The following is a 22,260-nucleotide window of genomic DNA, read 5'->3' on the forward strand; positions in this document are numbered from 1 at the left end:
AGAAGACTAGGGAGAGAAAAAGAGCTGGAACTGGCTTGTGAACGCCATCCCACAAGCCTTAGTTGTGACAGGCTGTCATTTCAAAGCTTCTGCCTGCAACCAAGAGAGAGAAAAAGACAGCTTTTTAACTGTGTCATACGATTTTTTTTTTTTATTATTGAGTTTTGTCTTGGGTTTTCTTTTCTAACACCCTCTCCAGTTAATAAATCAGGAAGAAGTTTTGCCCCCCAGAGTTAGAGGGTGATAAAAAATTAGTTTTGGAGGGGAATTTTCTTTCATCTTTTTTATGAAACAAAGAGAATGGGAGACTAAGGCGTTATCAGAGGCTGCAGTTGTGTTTTAGGAGCCTGTCCTCGGGAAGGGGGCTGGTGAACTTTTATGGAGGCCAAGGTTGTACAGTAAAGCTCAGATCACAAGCTTACGACTGAAAAGACATCACAGGGAATCAATTGTTTTTTTAAAGCCGTACCAAATTGAGCAGCATTGAATAACTTACATATTTATGTGGCACCGCCAAGCTCTTTTGAAGTAGCAGCTACTTGGCAGCAAAACAAAAATCCATAGCTGTTTTCCTCCTTCTAATCTGAAAAAACTCATCAAAATGCGAGTGACTGTGTCCGTGGTCGAGATCCCAAAAGATTTGTTAAATTACAGCCAAAACTTAGGAGGAGGTAGAGAAAAAAACAGGACAGAATCCACTTGCAATTGTAATAGCTATACCTCAGTTTCTGTCATCATTTGGAAAGATGGTCCATACAATTTCATTTTAAGATGTTCAGGTGACATTGATCCTCATCCAATGTTCCCCTTCCAGCGTCTCAATCAGAGTAAAACAAGCTAATTGCCTCCGTCTGTGTTATCAGTTGATCATTTACCCTAGCATCAGAGGCACTACTGAATGATTCTCAGCTTATAAATGAATCATGGGGCTCTAAGCACCACGAGTTGCCCCCCTGTGATGCCATCTAATCCCATAATGGTCACATTAATGATGGAGCCATGGGTGGCATCATTACAAGGGGCAGTTTCCACAACAGCACCCCCAACCCTCTTAACAAAAAGCTAAATTAAAAGGTAGACTAGATAAGGAAGAAGTTGGCTTGACTTTGGCTGTAAAATGCACCTCTTTGAGAGCTTTCCATCAGAAACAATTTGATGCCTCAGTTGGCTTTTTTCCACTGATCTGAAGAAACACCCTCATTCATCTGAAACTCCTTTCACATAGAGATGTTCACAATAAAGTTCCCCTGTCATGCCGGCCTTGCTTATTTTCCACAGAACTAAGCAAAGGTGGCATAATTCTGCCCCAGTGTTTCAAAAAAGCATTGCGGGAGAAAAAAGGCTTACCATTGTCAGTGTCTTGTGTGTGTGAGCCAGTCTGCACTGTTAAATCAAGTGAAGTGTCAAAATAATGCAAACATGTTCCTATTTACACACGTTGTAATTTGTATAGTCACAGCGTGTACAAATAAGAAGGTCACATGAGACACAGCCATCTTCTAACCGAATACAAACTGCAAACTTCTCAGAAGGTGAAACATTGCTTCTTGGGCGGAGTGATTACTACTCTACCTCTGAGTGAACTCTGGGCAAACTCTCTGCTCCTCACCAAGGAGCTTCTCAGGTGATGCAAGCAAATCACTCCGCCCAATTAGCAGAAGTAGCTGTGCTTTGCCTTCTGAAAATAGTTCCCAGTATATATACGGTTAGAAGATGGCTGTGTCTCATGCTCAGGCCTTGCTGTGACTATACAAATCACACCATGTAAATAGGAAAATGTCACAGTATACACAATGCCATGTCATATTTCCATTGACACATGAAGCTGTAAAAAATTGATTGAGTCAGGATGAGAGGCTGTGATGAAGAAATGTTATAGCTTGTTTTCAGGTTTCCGCTACCTCATGATCAGGTTATACTGTATCAGCCCAGCCTCCACCCAACTGCCGCTACCAAGAATCATACATGCAAAATCCAGTCCTGGTTTTAATGAAGTCATGCTGGAGCTTGTGCATGAGAGAGAGAGACTGAAGCAGACACCCCTCTGTGATGTTCACATTTCATATCTGCCTCTGCCTAGGAGCTTGCCTTTTGTGAATTATTAAGCACAGGGCTCTTTCTTCTCTTCGCCTGTTTTCTCTTTCACCATTCTCTATATTTTCGCTCTCTCTCACCCACACTCTTCTTTTTCTAACTCCTCCATGTCAGTTCAACTGGCTTTGGAGGAAGCGGTGGCTCTCACTGAGATGCAAATGGCAGCCTTTGAAGGGGCACACTGGGAACTTCAATTAATCCAGGCGTTTGGTCGCCTGGAAAGAAAAAAAAGGCGTTGCAACCATTGTTCGTAGGCTGTTTCATCTCTATTGTGCTACAGGGCCATGTTTTTATCCGCTGTCCTCATGCCACCGGATGGCGCGGACTCTTCAAAGATTCAGGATACATAAGGTTAGGCACAAAGGCAAGGAAATGACATAGGAAGCTGAGGAAGTAGAGATGTCACAGACATAGGGCTGTATTGCATACTACATCATATCTCCTTTCCTCCCCCAAACCCTTTTTCTAACACAAAACCTGCAGTTCCCCATGTAACTTACCTCCCTGTCACCTAGCCCCCCAAACCTTTCTCCAACCTCTACTTTGTATTCTTCCCATCTACCCAGTTCAGTATATCTCATCTAACTAACTTCTATATCTCTTGGTCGGTTGGCCTTCAGATCTCAGCATACCAAGCCCCTGCCTGGACAAGATGTGCGAGCATGGGGCGGTGTGCGTGGTCAAGAACAACGAGCCGGTGTGCGAGTGCCCTGAGGCCTGCCCGCAAACGTCAGACCCAGTGTGCGGATCCGACGGCCACAGCTACGGCAGCCCCTGTGAGATGCGAGCAATGGGCTGTGCCCTGCAGAAGGCCATTCACATCCAACACAAAGGACCCTGTGGTGAGTGGCCGCACAACAGTCACATTACACTAAGTAAATGTCATGAAATCACTATAAAATGTGTGAATTATGGCTCACAGGTAGGGAACTATCTCTCCTTGTGGAATATAATTAAGCTCAAATTAATTAATAGTGCTACATTACCCAAAGCAAAATTACGATCCACAGATATTAACAATTATCACTTATGGAATTATATTCATAGTGACCCCTCGGGCTTCAAATTTATATCCAACAAAGTCCAAACTACACTAAATACAGCAACTGGTCTCTTAAGGAATTTTCTTATCCCTCGTCCATTACTCTTTATCTCTTCCCTCCTGCTCTCCTTCAGCCCTTCTCTACCAACACCAAGACTCCAATCTGCCTGTTTTGACATTTAAGTAAAAATGCACTTTACTCCTGATAAAAGGGACTGCAGAGTGTACTTGACTATAATTGGCTACATGAGTCTCTTGGCTTTGTCCTGCAGTGTCGGAGTACCAGCTAGTCATTAGTACACCAGCGACAGCAGAGCTTCAAGTGGTAAAAATAACTTCAGATGCACTAGGCAGGCACATATGGACAGATTTCTACAGTTTGGTAAACTCACTTTGTGAATACTCTTGATGGCTAAATGCTATTTTGGAAGGCCAATTTTGCCATGGACTCTAATTGGTGATTGAGTATTCTTCCTTGTCTACCATCAAGCCATTTGCCTTTCACAAACACTGGGCAAAGGCTCAGTGGTTTCAGCCCCTTGGCCTAACTGACTCAGTTACCTTATTTACTCCGTTTTACTGTTTAACAATAGATTTTCCTCCTGCGTATTTTGAAGACTATAACAATTTTTAAAAAAAGTTGGCCTCTGCGGGTCGAGTTTCTTTGTACGAGCTGGTCCGATTGTTTTGTAAATTGAGTAGTTTCTTTCTGTACTGAGAAGATGACAGGGTTAGTTGTTGGAGAGGCCCTACGCTCCCTCTCTGCCTGCCCGTGGGTTGCATCTGTCATTTTACCCTCCCAGCCTTCTGAAAATTGAAATCCAGCGCAAGGATATATGCCAAAAGGAAATGGAGCGAGAGCGGTGTTTGGTCGGTGGACAGGCGGGCTGACTCAATTTGGTGCGCTGCACCGCAGGTAGACGGCAGGTCTGTTGGCCCGGGGTCCCTCTGCGGTAATGAATAGTCTTTATTTTGAAAAGCGAGAAGCAGAGCGAGCTGGCGGAGTGGTGGGCCCTGTCTGTAATCCAGCACTATGGATGGTTCTTGGCTCCCAGAGGAAACAGGCCTGTGTCAGCGCAATAGTGCCATAAAAATGCTGAGGCATTGGCTTGCCAGGCGCGAACCAGCCGAGGAATGATGGCGATGATAATGTGGGTTATTTCTGGGCTGTTTGCACAGCTTTACTGGGCCTCATTCAGCAGCATAACATCTGACTGACTTAAGCTATTATCTCACCTAATTATCACAGGCTATTCCCCCAAGTAATATACTATACATGTTTATGGAGCAGAAAGGGAGAGAGAGGAGAAGAAGATAAGCTGCCTTCAGGTGCTGTTGGAAGTATCCAAATTAAAGGAGAATTCCAGTTGATTTTAACACGTAGCTCTGTTGTTTGTAAAAGTGGAGTGCTGTCAGTAGAGAGAAAAACAAAAACAATCGGTGCTGCCTACACCGTGTTATCCTCCTGCTAGAGTTAGCACCCAACAGGCTTAAACAGGGCAGGTTTTAAACGTGTTTTTTGCTTCCTAACATGTTCAAAATTTCATTACAAGTGCCTACCATGTGAAGTGATTCCTTCTGAATGAACACAGTGAGTCTGACTAGTAGATGTTAAAGAAATGCATGAAAGTTGTACTAATTCAGCTGTGTTTAGTTTCAGTATTGAGACGGGAGTTAGAGTGCTTAGGGACCGTCTACAAACTACAACACAGAAAAGAGATGAAACAAAAATATGTAGGCTATCAATTTAATGTCCTCAATTATAACTTGTAACGTGCTAGTTGTACTACAGCACTTTTAAAAAATAAGCACATGCTTATTTTTGAAAATATGTTTAAATCTCTTTTCTGTGTTGTAGTTTGTAGACGGTCCCTAAGCACTCCTTGCAGGATCAACACAGGAACTAAACACAGCTGAGTTAGCACAACTTCCAAACATTTCTTTCACATCTACAGCAGTCAGATTCACTGTGTTCACTCTGAAGTTATTACTTCACATGGTTAGGCTCTTGTAATGACATTTTGAACATGTTAAGAGGCAAAAAATACGTTTAAAACTTGCCCAGTTTAGCCTGTTGGGTCCTAACTCTAGCAGGAGGATAACACTGTGTAGCTACTGCCCGCACTCCAAATTTACAAACAACAGAGCTACGTGTTGTAATCAACCCAAATTCTCCTTTGAAGGTTAAAGGCATGAGCAACAGAAGAAACTGGTGAATAAAGTGAGATTTTTCTGTGCTATCCAGGTTGTTGACCAACCCCCTACCCTGATAGTGCAGGAGAGCATACAAAGTGAGGAATTCATGTTTGTCATTCTGAGCTGATAATTGGCAATAAATGTCTTAATTTGTTGCTTTAATGTTTCATCAAAACTTGAATTATATGCCACATTTTCATCTTCATATTCATTTTGCAACATTAAGTAGGTCTTTATGTGGTGAGATTTCCAAAATAGCCATTTTTTTTGGTTTTTCTTTACTGGCTCTGTTTTGTTATTTCCACCCAAATGCACTATAATGCGTATGCTGTCAGATTTATGGCTTCCAGACTCAAAAGCATGAGCTTAAGGGAGGCAGGTGAGGGCAGCAATAGTTTAAGAGATGCCAAAGTAGAAAATAACTGGGCATACGTGCTTTCGTGTGCGTGTGTGCGCGCGTGTGCGTGCGTGTGTGCGCGCGTGTGCGTGCACGTGTGCGTGCGCGTGCGTTTGGCTACAGCCATAATTTCATTTCCTTTCCTGCGGGCTTGAAAAATAGCAGTTATCTAGTATATGGCTCAGTTGCAACCCGATATGAGTGACATTTGTTATTATTCCGAGACTTTTCCTCGTGCATTTGAGTAGTGGGCGACCTTGTAAGGTGGGCTGGCAGAGGTGCTCAGTTAATTGACCCTCCAGCTGGATATCAGTCGCCTCAGAAAAAGCTCGTTCATATGACTTTACTCAAACAGATGATAGCGGAGGTGCTGGAATCATTTAAGAAAAGGAAACAAATTCCCCTTTTTTCAGTCCCACAGGTGTTTGAATTGATATACACAGTTGAGTAAGAAATATAGGTCACACGAGATGGAGGTAAATAAGATGAGGAGGAGCAGAGAAAGTGGGGGGCAGAGTTAATAGTGTACTGGCCAGGCAGGCATCGACAGGGGAGTTGTTATCACCCAGGCATGTTTGCAAGCCTTCAAAACTCTATCCAGCCTACATCCTTCTGCTTAATCCTGAGGGTAATACTCCGCCCAAACCCCCTCTACAGCAATTCATTTTTCCCCCTGTGAGGATATCAACAAAACACTGCAAAGCTGGAGGGACTTTAGGGTTTTTTCACCTCAATGTCTCAATCCTTCATGCTTTCAAGGCCACTTTTATACCAACTAGCCCCTATTTCTCATTCTCACTTCCAAAAACACAAATATAACAAGAGAAGCTGTCACACTGCAAGAATAAACATCAGCAGCTCCCAACTTTAGGTCCAGGGGGCTTCAAGGCAACCTTGAATAAATTCCAGCACAAATTCGTTGTGTTATCCTGTCATTAGACTCACATTTCTAGACCTTCCTCAACAGCGCTATGGAAGAGGGTCGGGCTAGTCCACAAAGCAATCCAGGATGGGAGAAAAACCTGCTCTTGTTTATTGGCATTTCTTTAAACAAATCACAACGATCTTGGGCGGCGCTTGGTGCCAAGTGGAGCCAAGGTGCCACTGCAAAATAGTAGAGGAACTTGTTTTGGTGAAACATGTGTATGTTCAAAGGTTGTTTTAGTTGTGCACAAGGGCGTCGGACGGAGGGGGCCCAGAATTTAGTGCTACGCCCCTGGATGTGCAACAGAAAACTGAGATTGGACAGATAGTCTAGCTAGCTGTCTGGATTTACCCTGCAGAGATCTAAGGAGCAGTTAACCATTCAAGTCTAGATTTCCAACACAATGAAAACGGAAGGTAACATGACACACACGAAAACGGACATCCGAAAAAAGAGTGACATCTGGCGGAATATCCGACAGAACGAGAGCAATTGTTCTGGTTAAAGAGGTTCTTGCATTGGTGGACATGAAAGTGAATTTGAATGAGATGAGACTTAAAGAAACTGTCGTAATACCTAGCCTGCCAGAATCTTCACTTTGAAGTCTGAACTTTTTTTTAAACGTTTTAAGTCTGCTTTTCAGAGAAAGATGGACAGTTTTTTACTAAAACTCAGAATTAGTGATATGGAGCGTGAGATGGATGAATCTGAGATGACAGAAAGTGGACATCTTAACATTACCAGTAATAGCGACAATTCTCCCTCTGCTTCTGGCATTGAACTGAAGCTCCCCTACATTTCTGTCTGTTTTGCGATACGTGCTTTCTGGAGGATCAGGCGCTGTGGAGAGCCAGGTGCAAGGGGCAGGCTCTGATAAAGAAGCGAGGCTGCTAGAAGGATACAGGACCCGATAAAGGACAACACTCACCCCCGCTACTTCCTGATTTATAGCTGCCGCAACCAGAGAGGAGCCATGACCACAGTAGCCCCCATTTTTATATTTTATGTTTTTTTCATTTTTGTCACAGAAAACCCAAGCTATTATAAAGCCTCTCTATATCTTTTTCAGCTAAAACCTCCAAACCCACTTGCAGTGTCGACCAACATCTGATAATTGACAATAGATTATATTTTAGCCTGAGTCATTATTAGTCTTAAAGTACATGGCCAAAAGTACATGAGTACCCCAACATTACACTCATTTGTGATTGATAAACAACTGCATTAATATGCAGCAACAGTATAACAACATCCACTCCTATGGGAAGGCCTTCCACAAGGTTTTAAAACCTGGCTGCAGGGATTTTCACCCTTCCAGCAAACAAGAGCATTAGTGAGGTCTGCCACTGATGCGGAGGCTCGGCTTGCATTTGTACCCCAACATTACACTCATTTGTGATTGATAAACAACTGCATTAATATGCAGCAACAGTATAACAACATCCACTCCTATGGGAAGGCCTTCCACAAGGTTTTAAAACCTGGCTGCAGGGATTTTCACCCTTCCAGCAAACAAGAGCATTAGTGAGGTCTGCCACTGATGCGGAGGCCCGGCTTGCATTTGTGTTCCAATTCATGTGGTGTGAAAGTGTTGGATGGCCCTGTACAGGCCAGCCCAGTGCTTTCACATCAAACTTGCAAAAACCATTCCATGACTTTTTACACAGAGGCATTGTCCTGTTGTCATGTTAAGAGTCCCCTTAATTGGAATTATGGTGACTAACCCAAACCAGCCCCTAGACTAAAAGTACACATCAGTTGAACGGACACATTGGTCCTGCACGCTCCGCTCATGTCAAATTATAGATGGCTTCAAAGAAATATGCCGTCTACTAATAAACAATATATTTCCCCTTCGGGCAATATTCTGTTCTGTGTCAATGCTGTCAATCCAAGAAGGGAGTAGATGCAAGCCCTAGATAGAGAGATGAAGGAAATGAAAGACTCTTATGCACAATAAACAGAATCATAATAATGTGGAATGTTCCAGCGCCCAGCCTTGCCTCTCTCAATTAGTGCTAAATCAGCAGTGGTTATTAGCCTGCCCCTAATTGAATGTGAGAGCAGGCTGTGCTAATGCAATCCTCCAGGTGTAATTGGTGTCAGACGGAGAGGTACACCTTCTGCAAGCCCCGTCTGTATACGAGGCCTCACGTTAGCTTTCTCATTTGTTTCCTGTCTTGTGGCTTTTTCTTAGGCGTAGCTTCAGTCCTGACTCAACCCTCCCATGTAGTCCTGATTGATGGAGTGCTGCAGAGATGGTTGTTTTTCTTGCAGACTCTTATTTTTGCACAAGATTGTCTGAAGCGCTTATGTTCAGTTATTTAATTTCAGCCTTATCCTCCTCCTCAAACCTATGCCTCAGTACAATTCTAGCTGGGGAGAGTTTTTTTTATTTATTTCATGGCTCAGGTTTTAGCTCTCATATATGCGTGTAAACCCAGACACTTTTTAATAGACAGGTGTGTGCCTTTCCAAAGTATTTCAAATCAATTGAATCTGCCTCAGGTGGACTCCACTTCATTTTTAGAGTCTACACTCAGTATGGAAACTTTGCATCTCTGCACTTCTAGTATCTGTGCTGCTACACTGCATCATTAAGCACTACACCAGCTGTCAGCAGCACAGCTTGTCAGGAAAAGACAACTAATCTTTACCAATTAACTTAATGGCTGTTGTTCATACTATGAATGTTAAAACCCAAGAAATCTATGAGTAAATATATGATTACTGCCTCTGTAAATAGCATCTGAGAACTAGCTTTGAGCCGCAATAACATTCTTGATAGAAGCTGCTTAAATATTGACCAGAAAGTGCATAAATGTTAATGGTGTGCCTATAAAGATTTACTTTTTTGTTAATATGTACAGTAAAATTACTACATATTGAAATGCATTGCTGTGAGGTATTGTGTTATGCAGACCAAGGCACAGCCACAGAGCAGACAAGGCAATTAGAGGTTGAGTTTTTAGATTTTTAAACTCAGGGCAAGAGGAGGTGTGGTCTGATCCAGGCAGGTCGAAGCCGGGCATGAGAGCATGGGTAAGCAGGCTTGAGCCGTGGTAATCTAAGTCCAACAAATCAAAACTCAAGAGAGCACAACACTTGAAGCTTGGGGATCTTGAAATGAAGGAAACAGTCAAGCAACATTAGTTCAACAAGTCAAAGCGAGAAAACTGGTATTGCACTCTAGAATTATTGGCCGACTAGTACTATACCACGTGAAGGCAGTGAATAATCTGACGCTGACTGTAGGAAGCTAAGGGATTTTCAACAGGAGCCTGATGAGGTGATTGCAACTAGATGCCCAGCTTCACCAGGTGATCCGAAACCTCACCCACACAAGCACACGCGAAGGGGGAAACAAAAAAAATTAAAAACTGGGTGTGTTTGCAGATTAATGACATGCAATACATTTGATCCAATTTATTTAGGTTTACCAAAATATGAAAAGTGTAAAACGGACTTTCAAGGTATTCATTAGCTCCGACCCGCCACTGAAGTCTTGTAAAAAAATACCTGAAACACACACACTGAGCCTCTGCCTTCTTCCTTATCTCCATCTAGATGAGTCTTGTGCCAATTGCTCTTTCGGGGCAATCTGCGATGCCCAGAGCGGGCAGTGTGTGTGTGCATCGGAGTGTGTTGAGTCCCACCAGCCTGTTTGTGGCAGCGATGGCAGCACCTACAACAGCGAGTGTGAGCTGCATGTGCGGGCCTGCAAACAACAGATGGACCTCCGAGTGGTCAGCCAGGGAGAGTGCAGTAAGTGATGAAAGTTAAAGTTAAATGCGTGACATTCATAAGTAAAGTTTTTTTATTTCTGTGGATAAAAAACACACCGAGATGCATGGAGCTCTTTTTCTCTAGCTATTAATTACTTGTGGATATAAAAAATAAAAGGCCGATAGAAACCTCATATAGCTGCAGGCAGTTCATAATCTAACACTTGGACAGATGGAGAATTACTAAGGGAACATGTACATTATATGTCTGTTTTAGGAGAGGGAAATATAACAAGAGGGAACTTTACTGTTGTAAAGGAACAGAGCAATCTCATTTAAATATGTAATCCAAAGATGCAATTCAAGGTCTAGTGTGAATGAAATCCATCAAACCAACTCCGTGAATTTTTCCTTTTTTCTTTTGCATTGACCCATCGTGCACCAAATTAGAAACGTGTGGCAGCACCGTCTGTGCCTGGGGTGCCCGGTGTGTCCAGAATAAGTGTGAGTGTCCACAGTGCTCAGGCGAGGCCTTCTCCCCAGTGTGTGGAAGTGATGGCACCACCTATAACAATGAGTGTGAACTCCGCACATCCACCTGCATGCAGAAGAGGAGAATTGATGTGGCGAAGCCCGGCAGCTGTGATGAAGGTAGGAAAATTGACTTTGAAAGTTGTGATTAGGTCAACCAATCAGCCATTGCAATTGTGTAATCATCTTTATCAACTGACCTGTGGTAGCATATCCAGTCATCTGTGGATTTTCATAATGGTTGCAAATGTCACCAGAAGCATGCCAACCGGCTAACTTTGCAAAAACATGAAGGGAAAGTCATCAACTTAACCAATTACAGGGACAGAATTTTTTTCTGGGTGATTGAGTTCAGATCAGCTGTATATGTTTATGCTCTGGCTGTCTTGTTTGTTTTCTACAGAGACATGGGGGGGGGGGACAAACACTAAACTTCAAGATCTCAAGTTAGAAAGTCGAGATGTTTTATTTGACTTTTATTTATTTTTTTTTCTTTTATTTTTTTACCTCCATAAAGTCGAGATCTCAACTTATAAACTCTAGATCTTGACTTTCGTGTAGGAAAAAAATATTTTTCCCTCTATGTCAAAGTCAAGATCTCAAATAAAACTTGAGATCTCATGTGTTTGTCCCAGTACGTTTGTTTTTTTGACAAAAAAAATGTTCTCCATGTCAAAGTCAAGATCTCGCATATAAAACTCAAGATTGTGTTAAACAAAGTCAACATCATGCAAAAGTTTATGTTTTAGGTAGTGTATTTATGTTTTCTTTCTTTTCTTTTCCTCCATGTCACATTGCTTATACATAATTTTTTGTACTTTATTTCTCCTACTGCTCAAATAATTATTTATTTACTTCTCCTGCACATAGGCTCATATTTATTTGTAGTCAACCCTGTTTGATTATATCTGGTCATATCTTAGTAAGAAGCCTCCCTGTTTTCTCGTCTGCTTTTTCTCTAATTTGATTCAGGTGCTGTGGTTGTTTATGAACTAGGATTTTCCCCCATTTTAACTGTTGTCTCAATAGATTCAAATCATTGTTGGTCCTACTTACATTCAGTGTTAAGCTACTGCCAATAAAACTCAACACTTCTTGCACAGATGTTAGAAGCCTTGAAAGCCTACAACTTTTTTTCTTGTAGGCTTTTAACGTGAAATATTTAAAGGAAGTGTTAAGTTTGACTGACTGTATCTAAACGCCGAACAAAATAATAGCAAAGTACAAGTGATTGAAGTATATCAGTGAATGAGAACAAGGGTAGGGGTTTCACATGAACATTGTCCTGAATGTACCATATGAGCTATAAAAGCATAGGTAATTTCACTCTGCTTTTATTAGGGGTTTGTTTGGGCTTTTAATTGAGAATCTACAGTATACATTTTACCGAGTCCTTCTATCCAATTATACTTTTAAGTGTGAGACCGATGGCTCTTAATCTGAGTATCCCAATTTTTTACGCCTGTAACTGTTGTTCCACTGCATTCTGAATAAATGAGATCTAATTCACCGTGCAAATGTCTTGATCAGCGCTGACAGACCAAGGTAGAATATCAAAAGCCCCTCGCTCTGCCCCGTCTTGGGGACAACTCTGGGGGGAGCAACATGCCAACCTCTGGTTGTCATGCAGATGGCTGCGATGCCGTTCCCCCGTGGCGGGTGGGTTGTCACAATGAAAGTAGTCATCCTCTGACAAGGTGTGAAGGGGATCACATTACACCTGCCAGCAGAAGGGGTGGCTGGGATGAAGTAACAGAGGGGATGGATGGAGGACAAAGCAAATAAAGATGAGAGGAATCCTCTTCTGCTTTGATTGCTAGCCAGATGTGTTTCATTCTTTTCTTTTCATTGTCTACCGAATTGGCACAGGGCCTGTGAGGCAAATTGTACCGCCAAAGCTTCTTGTGGTCGATTTAACATCATTTCATTGACTGAGACGGCTGACCTTTTTTGTATGTAGAGCATGAAGAAATGCGAAACTGTATGCCTGCGATGCAAACACACACACGTACGTCTACTTTACAAACACTGTCCTATTTCAGTTCTCTTCAGGCAGAAATGCTCTCTTCTACTTCCCCAAAGCCAATGCTTTGGTTGTGGTGCCTGATGGCGTATTTTTTCAGATTTTATTCTCTCTCTGTTCTATTTCTTCATCATTTGCTCATTTTGATTCAAAGAAAACCATCGGGCTTGCACAATGGAATCTATTTTATTTATTTAATTTTGCTCCCTGTTGCTCCCTGTTATCCCACCCACTCATGTTCCTCTCTCCATTTTGTACTCTTCTCCATCAAAATTGTTCCTCTTGAAAGGGGGCACCGATGCTTTCACAGATAGGGGTGGAGATGGGATTGTCTGCAATCGATAAACTTCACCCCAGGGGTGAATTCTCCAGTGTCTGTCCCTGCTCTTTTCAGCCCCTTCAAATCTGACCCAGACCCACCACAGGATCTCTGGTGTGATTGTAAAACCAAGTTGCTGTTTTTTCCCCTTGAAATATCTGTTTTGGAGCACCTTGGTAGCTGAGTGGGTACTGTGCACGTCATTGAACCACAAAGTCAGTGGTAGGTTTCGGCCTTGCCTCCCCCAATTCTACACTGTCCTCTGTCAAATGAAGGGAAATACATGCCAACATTATACTGTATAAAAATCTGTGTTTGGCTGTGAGATGCTTCTCTTTAGCTACATATTGTAAATAGGATTTGTTGTTGATACATCTATCCCCAACTAGATGTATGGGTGGTACGTTTTGGCAAAACAACAATAATTATGATAATAATAAATTGTATTTCTTGCTTATTACAGCAGTCTGTCACAAAACATAAAACCAAAGACGACTGTATTTTCTGGCTCTATTGTAGACAGCAGCAAAGCTCTACATAACACATGTGCACAAACCCCCTCAAATTCATACTTCATTTCTAAGATAAGCCTGGGGAGGAAGGGAACATATGATTTATTTGCTTACGTAGACCTGACTTAAAAACCATCCTCATTAGTCTTGCTGGGGGGGAGGGGGCCACAGAGCATAAAAATGGAAGTTGTTTTCTTCCGCCTTTTGTTTAACAGTAATGAAAAATGACAGTGTTCCCACTGTTGGCCATACAGGGAAATTTATCACCTGTTTAATTTCACACTCGGGTAGGCTTGGCCTCAGCTTCTTTTCTCAACACTGAGAAAGTGGCAACTGAGAGCAGTGCATCACCTACAGGGGCACTGACCCTTTTTAATTGAATAGACGTTTAATAAACAAGATTATGAGTGTAGAATCACAGAGTGATGCACGGTCCACGCCCTGCTACTTACAATGCATATATTGGATCAATCAAGCTCCAAAAGACATGAAACGGCATGGAAATAAAGCAAAGTAGGTGGCTTGGTGGTAAAAGAGCTCATCGAGTGAGATCAGCTGATTTTTCCATCATGGTCTATCCATCACAGAGCTTGTAACCTTCTGTTGAGGCAACAAAACTTCCTCACTCCTTCTGCCATCTTCAAACACCCCATCCCTCCTCGCCCGCTGGGAGTGACGCTCCATCCCTCTCTATTTCGTGGAAACTTTATTTGGACTAACAGGCTGTCACATCCGTCAAGAGCAGGCCGAACAACAGACTGATGGATGGAGCGAAAACAAAGGAACATCCGTCCACATCCTTTGGCAAAGGCCATTGTCATCTTCGATCTTTGCCATGACACACACGGCAGTGAGGGAGGATTTGTTTCAGATGATAGATGTCCAAGTTGTCATTTGCACAGGTCATGTTATCAGAGGTAACACAATGATATCCTGGAGCCACTGATGTAGACACAACTAATCTGGTTGACCAAACATCTTCAGGCTGCATCTCAGTACACATTTGCTCCTCCCTATCCTATTATTGACCCTTATCCTCTTTGACTTTCTTCTTCTTCTTCTTCTTCTTCTTCGGTTTTCTTTTTACAAACACTTACAAACAAGACTTTGACGACAGCATCTCCATCACTTCATTAATTTTTATTCTCAAATCCTTGTAACGTTTTTTCCTCTCCGTCTTCCTTGGACATTATTCTTACGCTATCCATTTTCTTTAATCTAACCACCACTGAATTCTGTCTTCTCAATAGACCTCTCTTGACTAAATAGACTCTGGTTTCTGACATGATTGAGTAAAAATGAACGGATGGGCAGTGTAGAGAGAATAGCTGATGCAGCCATCTTAGCTGGGGATGTATTAATTGAAAGGTTCATAGGCAGCACGGGTGGCAGGCGCATCAAAGAGCAGGAGCTAATTAGGACCCCCCTTTCGCCCTTCACTTTTATTTATTCCATTCTAATGTCTTACCTCTTTTATTTATTTATCTTGTCTCTGTCAGGGAGCCTGAGTAGAATATGAATTGGCTGCTCCTGCATTTCCCTTTTTGTTGGATCTAGCTGAGCTGGCGTACAGTACACAAATACGGGTAGCTGCTTGTTCTTTTAATTCCTTTTTTCTGATCCGTTCTGGAGTCAACTGACTTCTTGTTTTCTGGTAAAAGCAGAAGTACCTTCACATACCTGCGATAATGTCACTGCCAAGTGAAAGGCATTAGCCCCGTCACAAAATGTTGTGTTCAACTGGTTCCCAATTGATAAGTAACTCCAACCGCAAATTCAAGCAAAGGCCTTAGGGTCGGAGGTTCTGCTGCTCTAAAATGGAGACAGATTGATGCCAGGTGAATTTTCTGTGACTTGTCCTTTGAATATCTCGGCAAAACCGTATAAAACCAATATTTTACAGAACTCCATTAAAGAAACTAATGAAATGTGCTAAAGTAAACCAAATGATTCCTATTTAACGAAATCCATTCTGTGAGTGTTGAGATTTGTATGCGGCTGCAAACGGTAATAATAACTCTAAGTCAACCAAACATTTTTTTTAGTAGGGCAGGGCGGGCATATTTCTCTTTTAAACACATACAAGTTCAACTAAATGAAAGAAAACGACCCACAGAAATGTACAACTGTGCACTGCAAAAAGACATACATTTAATGTCCTGCAGCGTTGCACCACTACAGCACTTTTAATTGTATCTGTGTGTTTTGTATGTGTTATGTATTGTTTTATGGCTTTGTTGTAAAGCACTTTGGGTACCTTTCGGCTATTGTAAAGGGCTATACAAATAAACTTGATTGATTGATTGATTGCATTGAACTCGTGACAACTTAGATTACATATTTCTTTTAGTATACAATGCATTCTCTCTCTGCCCTTTCTTTTTCTTGTGGAACTGTGCTTTCAGAAGCAGAGAACGTCAATAGACTGCGCTCAGGTGGTTTGGGTTTTCTTGACAAATTGGCCGCAGATAGAAAAAGCTCTCTCCGCCTCCACGGATGTAGATTACTGCTGCGTAATGAATTTAGTGAGCCTTTATTATCGTAGCTACATTATAGCACCGTCGCCTGTATCAACGTTACCGTATGACATAATTAGACGCGCACTCCTTGCGTTTTTTATTTCATTTTATTTCCTGTTTCCCGACATAACCTTTCCCAGGAATCGGGAAATAGTCTTGATCTGATTTCCCGGGATTCACGTTTCCCGGGATTAAACCCTAGTCCTTAACTAGTCCTGATATTTGTGGGGGACCTGGCCTTTACATAAAGCTCCAGCTCCATAGCTAATGAAGTCAAGGCCCCTCCACTGTATTGATCACTTAAAGCTATCACAGTCCATTGCTGATGATGCATATCAAAGAAGAGCCCATGCTCCGTCTGCCCCTCCCCTGCACTGTGACCTGCTCCACTTTAGAAGATGGGTTATGCTAAGTGGCACTTCCATCACTATGACATTGATTTTACCATTAGAGTTGACACATCAATACAGAGAGTTGAATGAGCCCTCAAAGTAGACAGGAAATAACAAGTTGATTTCCTGATGTTTTTTTAGTCTCTCATCCTTACTGGGAGCTTTTAGTTGGATTGTCACTCTGTCTGGCATTCTCTATATTTTGCACAAAATGCTTTCATTCCCTGCTTTTATACACATTCAACCCACTCTCCCTCAGGAGTACCACTGTAGGTGAAATTTGCAACTTCAAAAGCAGGATCCTCCCACATTATTTCTTTGCCTGCACTCTGCAACTGCCCCCAAAATAGTTTTTCACAAGTAAAGGTTTTCCCCCTTCATGGATTGCTTATATTGTGTAAAAGTGTCTTACCTTGTGTTTAAAGTTTCTTACTTTTTGCTAAGGTTTTGTGAAAATACACAAATCCTGGATAGAGATTTTGGGACTTCGTTTAGCTACCTCTTTAGCCCGAAACAAACTTACTTCTATCCAGAGAAGTGCACTTTCACACACAGTTAAAAAGTTGCTGGGACATTTTTTTCTTAAGAGTCTTTGGCGATAATTAGATTTTACAGAACACTTTGCAATTTGTTTGTATTCTCATATCAGGAAGCAGGCACCCATAAAGCAGGCCTTGCCACCAATTCTCTCAGCACACTTGGAGGCCAGAGTTAATAATTCCCTCCCCTTTTTGTCTCTGATTTAATTGAAATGAAAAGGATGCCTCACTGGTGATGCAGTGATGTTGTGTCTAATTTATTTAGTCAATCTCTTCTCTCACTACAGTTGGTCATTATCTTGTACTACCAGCAGCGCCTTTGGTTCCCTCTCCCCATCACCAGCGTGAGGGAAATATAAATCATCCTCACTTTGTAATGATCCTAAAGTGTAAATGTAGCTTTAACTAAAGAGAAATGTTTGTAGGACACTTTTTTTTACCTGATGAACTGATAAAGTGGCATCTCCCTTTGCTCTATTTATGTTTTGTTAATGATCCTGTGTGTTTACGGTGTGTTTATAATGCAGACTGTGGCTCAGGAGGGTCAGGCTCAGGTGTGGAGAGCTGTGAACAGGACCGCTGTCGCATGTTTGGGGGCTCGTGGGACGAGGATGCTGAGGACGACCGTTGTGTCTGTGACTTCAGCTGCCAAAGTGTGCCTCACAACCCGGTACTGCTAACCCTTAAAACACATTTAACGCAATTCTTATCAGAAACGTTCTCAGAGTCAAACGTGTTTTTTGTTTAGTTTGTTATGGTCTTAGATAGCAGCTCTGAGTAGGGTAACTTGTTCGGAAATAACAATTTAGGGTATTTGGCAAAAAAGCAAATAACTAAGGGACCACTAACTCGTTTTTCCCAGAGCTCTCAGCCGCATCTCAAGATCTTCATCGTAATGGTAATGGCTCAGTTGTCATCACAGGACCTAAGTATGGACATTCGGTCACATGATAACAGGAGGTTGTGTAAATATTTTGGTTCATAGCTGAAGTTCCATACTTTGGTCAAGTGATGACAACTGTGTGGACAACACAGAAGGCTGCGATCAGACTTTCTCTAATACTCAACTTTATGGGATTGTTTTGTAGGTTTGTGGCTCAGATGGAAAAAACTACAGCAACGAGTGCCAGCTGAAGAAGGCCAGATGTGAGAAACAAGAGCACTTGCTGATTCAGAATCAGGGACCCTGTGCAGGTCGGTACATTACACCACCCAGAGTTAATGTCATTACAGTGCTCAGAAGCACCCTCACCAAGACTCATGGTCATTGACATCCCATTTCTCTTCTCATTTTCATCCATTCATGGGGTAGTAGTAGTAGTAGTAGTAGTAGTGGTGGGGTAATAGTCTCTAGTTGTAATATAATTCTGACAGCACTGCGGTTTGTCTCTCTGCAGTGTGGCCAAAGAAGCCATAAGCAAATGCAGTGAAGGAGGTCAAGGTTAAATACGATGTGTATTTGTGTGTGATTTTCACAGGGAAAGTTGACTCAACACTCGCTCTCGTTCATATCTGTAAACTGACCAGTCATTTGTGGCTGGGTAGTGTGCAGAGATAAGATTATTTCTCGTGGGCACATGCATGGATGGAGCTGATAGCAGTAATGATTCACTTTTCCAGCCTAAACATTCTAACAATTTAAACCATTAAACTTGTGCTCACAAGTTTGCTTCTTAACCCTCCGGATATCACTTTACCCCATTTACTTTAATATAAAAACCCTCTCTTTGCATGGAAATGATTAGCATTTATCAGCCAGGATAGTTGTCAGATCAATGGCTAAGTAGCAAAGGTTAGCCTTCCTCTCGATGGCTCTGTTAAATGAAGAGTTGTTGCTTTGCTAGGCCAGAGAGCAGAGCAAAAGGCACTTAAGGGATTTTGTGTGATCATTCCAGCCTGTTTGATTCCCCGTGGGTCTAACATAGAGGAGGATGGAGAGAGTTGAAGAGAGAATCAGAAAAAGGGAGCTGCCAGTGTTTTCACACATATCCCCGAAAGATTCTTCTCCATCCTAAGCTGGCCTCCTTGGGCACTGACTGTCACGCTCCTCTACCATCCATGGATCAATCCTTTTTTGAAGAGCCCTCTATGGATACGAGAGCTCTGGGCTCTCCTCTCCTATTGGCATATGAAAAAACTTCACTGGGAATTTCACTGCCCTCTACATTAGCTGTGTAAGGAGAAACTTCATGTGACCTCAACTCCAGAAACTTATCTAAACATGCTGGCTCTCACTAGCAAACCATGAAAACAACCTTGTTTTTTTTTAGATATAAAACACCTCTTTTGCATGGCCGTCTGCTGCATGCTCATTTGTAGAGTTTACTTCTCATACAGTAGCATTTCAAACCATCCTTTGTAGCTGCCTGCAAACCCAAATCTGGGTCAGGGAATTTAGTAAAAGCCAAAGAAATTCTTATTGGTTTACCAGACAAGCAAGCACATGCAGATGTGCACTTGCGGGAATATAAAAGTGACTGCAACAGACCTTGAAAATGTGAGGATAATATCGCATGTCACAGTGAGCTGCTTTGTGCCGGACAATGGCCGCTGAAGAGGAAAAACCCCTGAAGGGTGGAAGAACATATGAAATTAAAAGTTCTCCTTGCCCTAATAGGCATAGCACAGATAGCTGAATGGAGCGCTGGAAAGTGGCAAGTTAAATGAACTGTGTCCAAAGCCCATCGCTGGAGTGGGAAAGCACTGGAAAAAGGGCGAGCCGAGTCATCACCATTAGGCTGAGGCTCATATCCACACCAGTAACAGTGTGATTTATGGCTCCTGTGTCTCCAGCCTCTAAACTCTAAATGAGCAACACAAGAAAAAGAGATTGGGAGGGGAATATAGAGAGACAGGGAGAAAAAGAAAAAGGGATGGAACGATCTCTGCTTTTTATCTCTACAACTTGACTTTTCATTTCGAAGCGTGAAGAGAATTTAAACAATGATATTTCTGACATGGCCATTAAACAAACCACCTTTTCCTCCCAATGTATGTTTTTTGTTCTGGTCCAGTGCCAGGTTTTGGGAACCCATTTGTTTTTATTTTGTTGAATGTAGTTCTTTGTTCAGAGCTGTCACACTAGTTCGAAGGTTGGTGCATCCTTAGACAAAGGCGCTCTCCACTTACTGTGCACTAGAAGAAACTGCTTGGTTCATTCCTTCACATTATGCAGCAAGCTTTTTCTGTTTGGTAGGTTGTAGGGCGGGTGTGCAATTTCGTAATATTAGACAAGAACAAATGAAGAGAACATGCCTCCTAGTAGGTGGTAAATGTCAGCTGCCGCGCATTCACCAGCAATGCTATTGTTTGTTTTCTCTGGAGGTAATAGCATCATTTCCTTCCTGATTTTGAGCCATTGTGGAGAAAGTAGCAAATAGAATTGTTATCTTGAAGGCGGCTGCCAGCCTCTCCACCTCTGCCCCTCGAGCCAATCCCATTGTTGGCAAAAAGTTACATGTTATTCTGAGATTGTGTTGTCTAATTCCCCCCCAACAAACCCCTCCTCACCATAATCACTCAAATGTTGGTGTTCTACTTTCTCTCCTTGTGCCATCTCCCATCTCCCCTTCCTTTTTGTTCCTACCTCATCAGCAATTTCAGCCACATCTCTGCCTGAGCTGACGGCACCCCAGCACTGCAGCCTGTCTGTGTATGGCTGCTGCCACGACAACGTGACGGCCGCCTTGGGAGTTGGACTGGCAGGATGTCCCAGTAAGTCCTCCTCTATGTCCCCATTGCCCCATAAAGTTCAATGTGTGCTGCGTTTGTTGTGTGCCCACAATTATTTAATTTTTTTTAAAGCTGTAGATAGTATCAGGCTATCTCAGCATGTGGGACTTATTGTCCTTGAATGCAATTACGTTACCAAAGTTGCAGAGCTGAAAACGTTTCATCTTAATCCAAGGAATAATTATGATAATGTTGCACCATATCAACAGAAAAATCTCTCCATCTGATGATTTTGACGAATGATAGCACACACAGATAGGGGAGAAAATGCTGCAGCAAGCCGTTAGCTAGGGGATACAGTATGGCTGGAGAAAATGCATACTTAGAAATAAGGATATACAGAGATTTAGTAAAGAGGAAACTCACCTAAGCACACTTTATCCAACTTTCTATTAGTGGAATAGAGCTTACCAAACATTTGAGCTAAGCATAAATCTTGCAGAATATCCATCAAAGTAAGCAGTATTCAGCTCTTGCAAGTCATGTGATGATCTTGCAAAGTTACAAAAGCATAAACCAGCAATATGTATTGCAAAAGAATTGCAGTAGAAGTTAAAAGTGACATCCATGTTGTTCTGTTCTCCTCAGGTACCTGTCAGTGTAATGTCTACGGCTCCTACAAGGGAACGTGTGATCCAGCCTCCGGCCAGTGCTCCTGTAAGCCGGGTGTCGGGGGACAGAAGTGTGACCGCTGCGAGCCGGGCTTCTGGAACTTCCGTGGCATTGTGACCGAGAACATGAGTGGCTGCACACGTAAGAAATTGCTTACTTGTATCTGCGCTGAGTGAGCACATGTACTGTACCATTACACATGGCTTCAACAGTGAGAGCAGTCATGTCTTGCAGTGCTTGACGCTGTATGTGTGCTGCTTTTTGTTGCTTAATTGCTTAGAATAAACCTTAATCTATAAAGGTTCAGTTCACTACAAAAAAACATTTGTATTCCCATTCACCTCAAGTGGCATCTAGCCATGCAGAGCGCCGTGGTTTATTTTGGTATGGAGATATCCGTCGCTGGGATTTGTGCAGTTAGTCAATTATTCAGAGGGCTCTGCAATCCACACAAAAACTTGAAAGCGGGAATAGAGACGGACCTCAAGTAGAACAACAGAGTAAAGATCCATGTTCCTTTGACAAACTTACATGTAATGGATAAGTTTGAGGCAAAATGTAGCAGAGTAAAGATTAAAGAATGTGGTTCTATTGGATGTAAATGGAATTAATTTGATTAATTAACTTAGCTGGTCATCAAATCTTTGAAAAATAATATTTGAAAATTCAACATCACTGTGTCTGTCGTGAAATAATATCATA

General features: G+C 42.2%; 1 protein-coding gene and 1 long non-coding RNA gene across 11 annotated transcripts in view; one reads left to right on the plus strand and one right to left on the minus strand.

Annotated features, from left to right (window-relative positions):
- The window catches only part of agrn (agrin), a 247,669-nt gene that overhangs the window by 177,977 nt on the left and 47,432 nt on the right, over positions 1-22,260 (plus strand). For all 10 annotated transcript variants that reach the window (XM_034877728.1, XM_034877730.1, XM_034877733.1 and 7 more), the window contains 7 exons: positions 2,715-2,936; positions 10,222-10,419; positions 10,830-11,030; positions 17,742-17,884; positions 18,303-18,408; positions 20,809-20,928; positions 21,535-21,699. In XM_034877728.1, coding sequence (XP_034733619.1) covers positions 2,715-2,936; positions 10,222-10,419; positions 10,830-11,030; positions 17,742-17,884; positions 18,303-18,408; positions 20,809-20,928; positions 21,535-21,699 — 1,155 coding nt within the window. The remainder of the gene's footprint in view (positions 1-2,714; positions 2,937-10,221; positions 10,420-10,829; positions 11,031-17,741; positions 17,885-18,302; positions 18,409-20,808; positions 20,929-21,534; positions 21,700-22,260) is intronic.
- LOC117948203 lies at positions 1,559-17,307 on the minus strand. Its single transcript, XR_004657398.1, has 3 exons — positions 17,296-17,307; positions 14,128-14,132; positions 1,559-1,729 (listed from the first exon to the last, which is right to left on the minus strand). It is a non-coding gene; the product is annotated as an uncharacterized LOC117948203 (long non-coding RNA).

This window comes from Etheostoma cragini, chromosome 7, assembly GCF_013103735.1.
Source record: "Etheostoma cragini isolate CJK2018 chromosome 7, CSU_Ecrag_1.0, whole genome shotgun sequence".
NCBI classification, from domain to species: Eukaryota; Metazoa; Chordata; class Actinopteri; order Perciformes; family Percidae; genus Etheostoma; species Etheostoma cragini.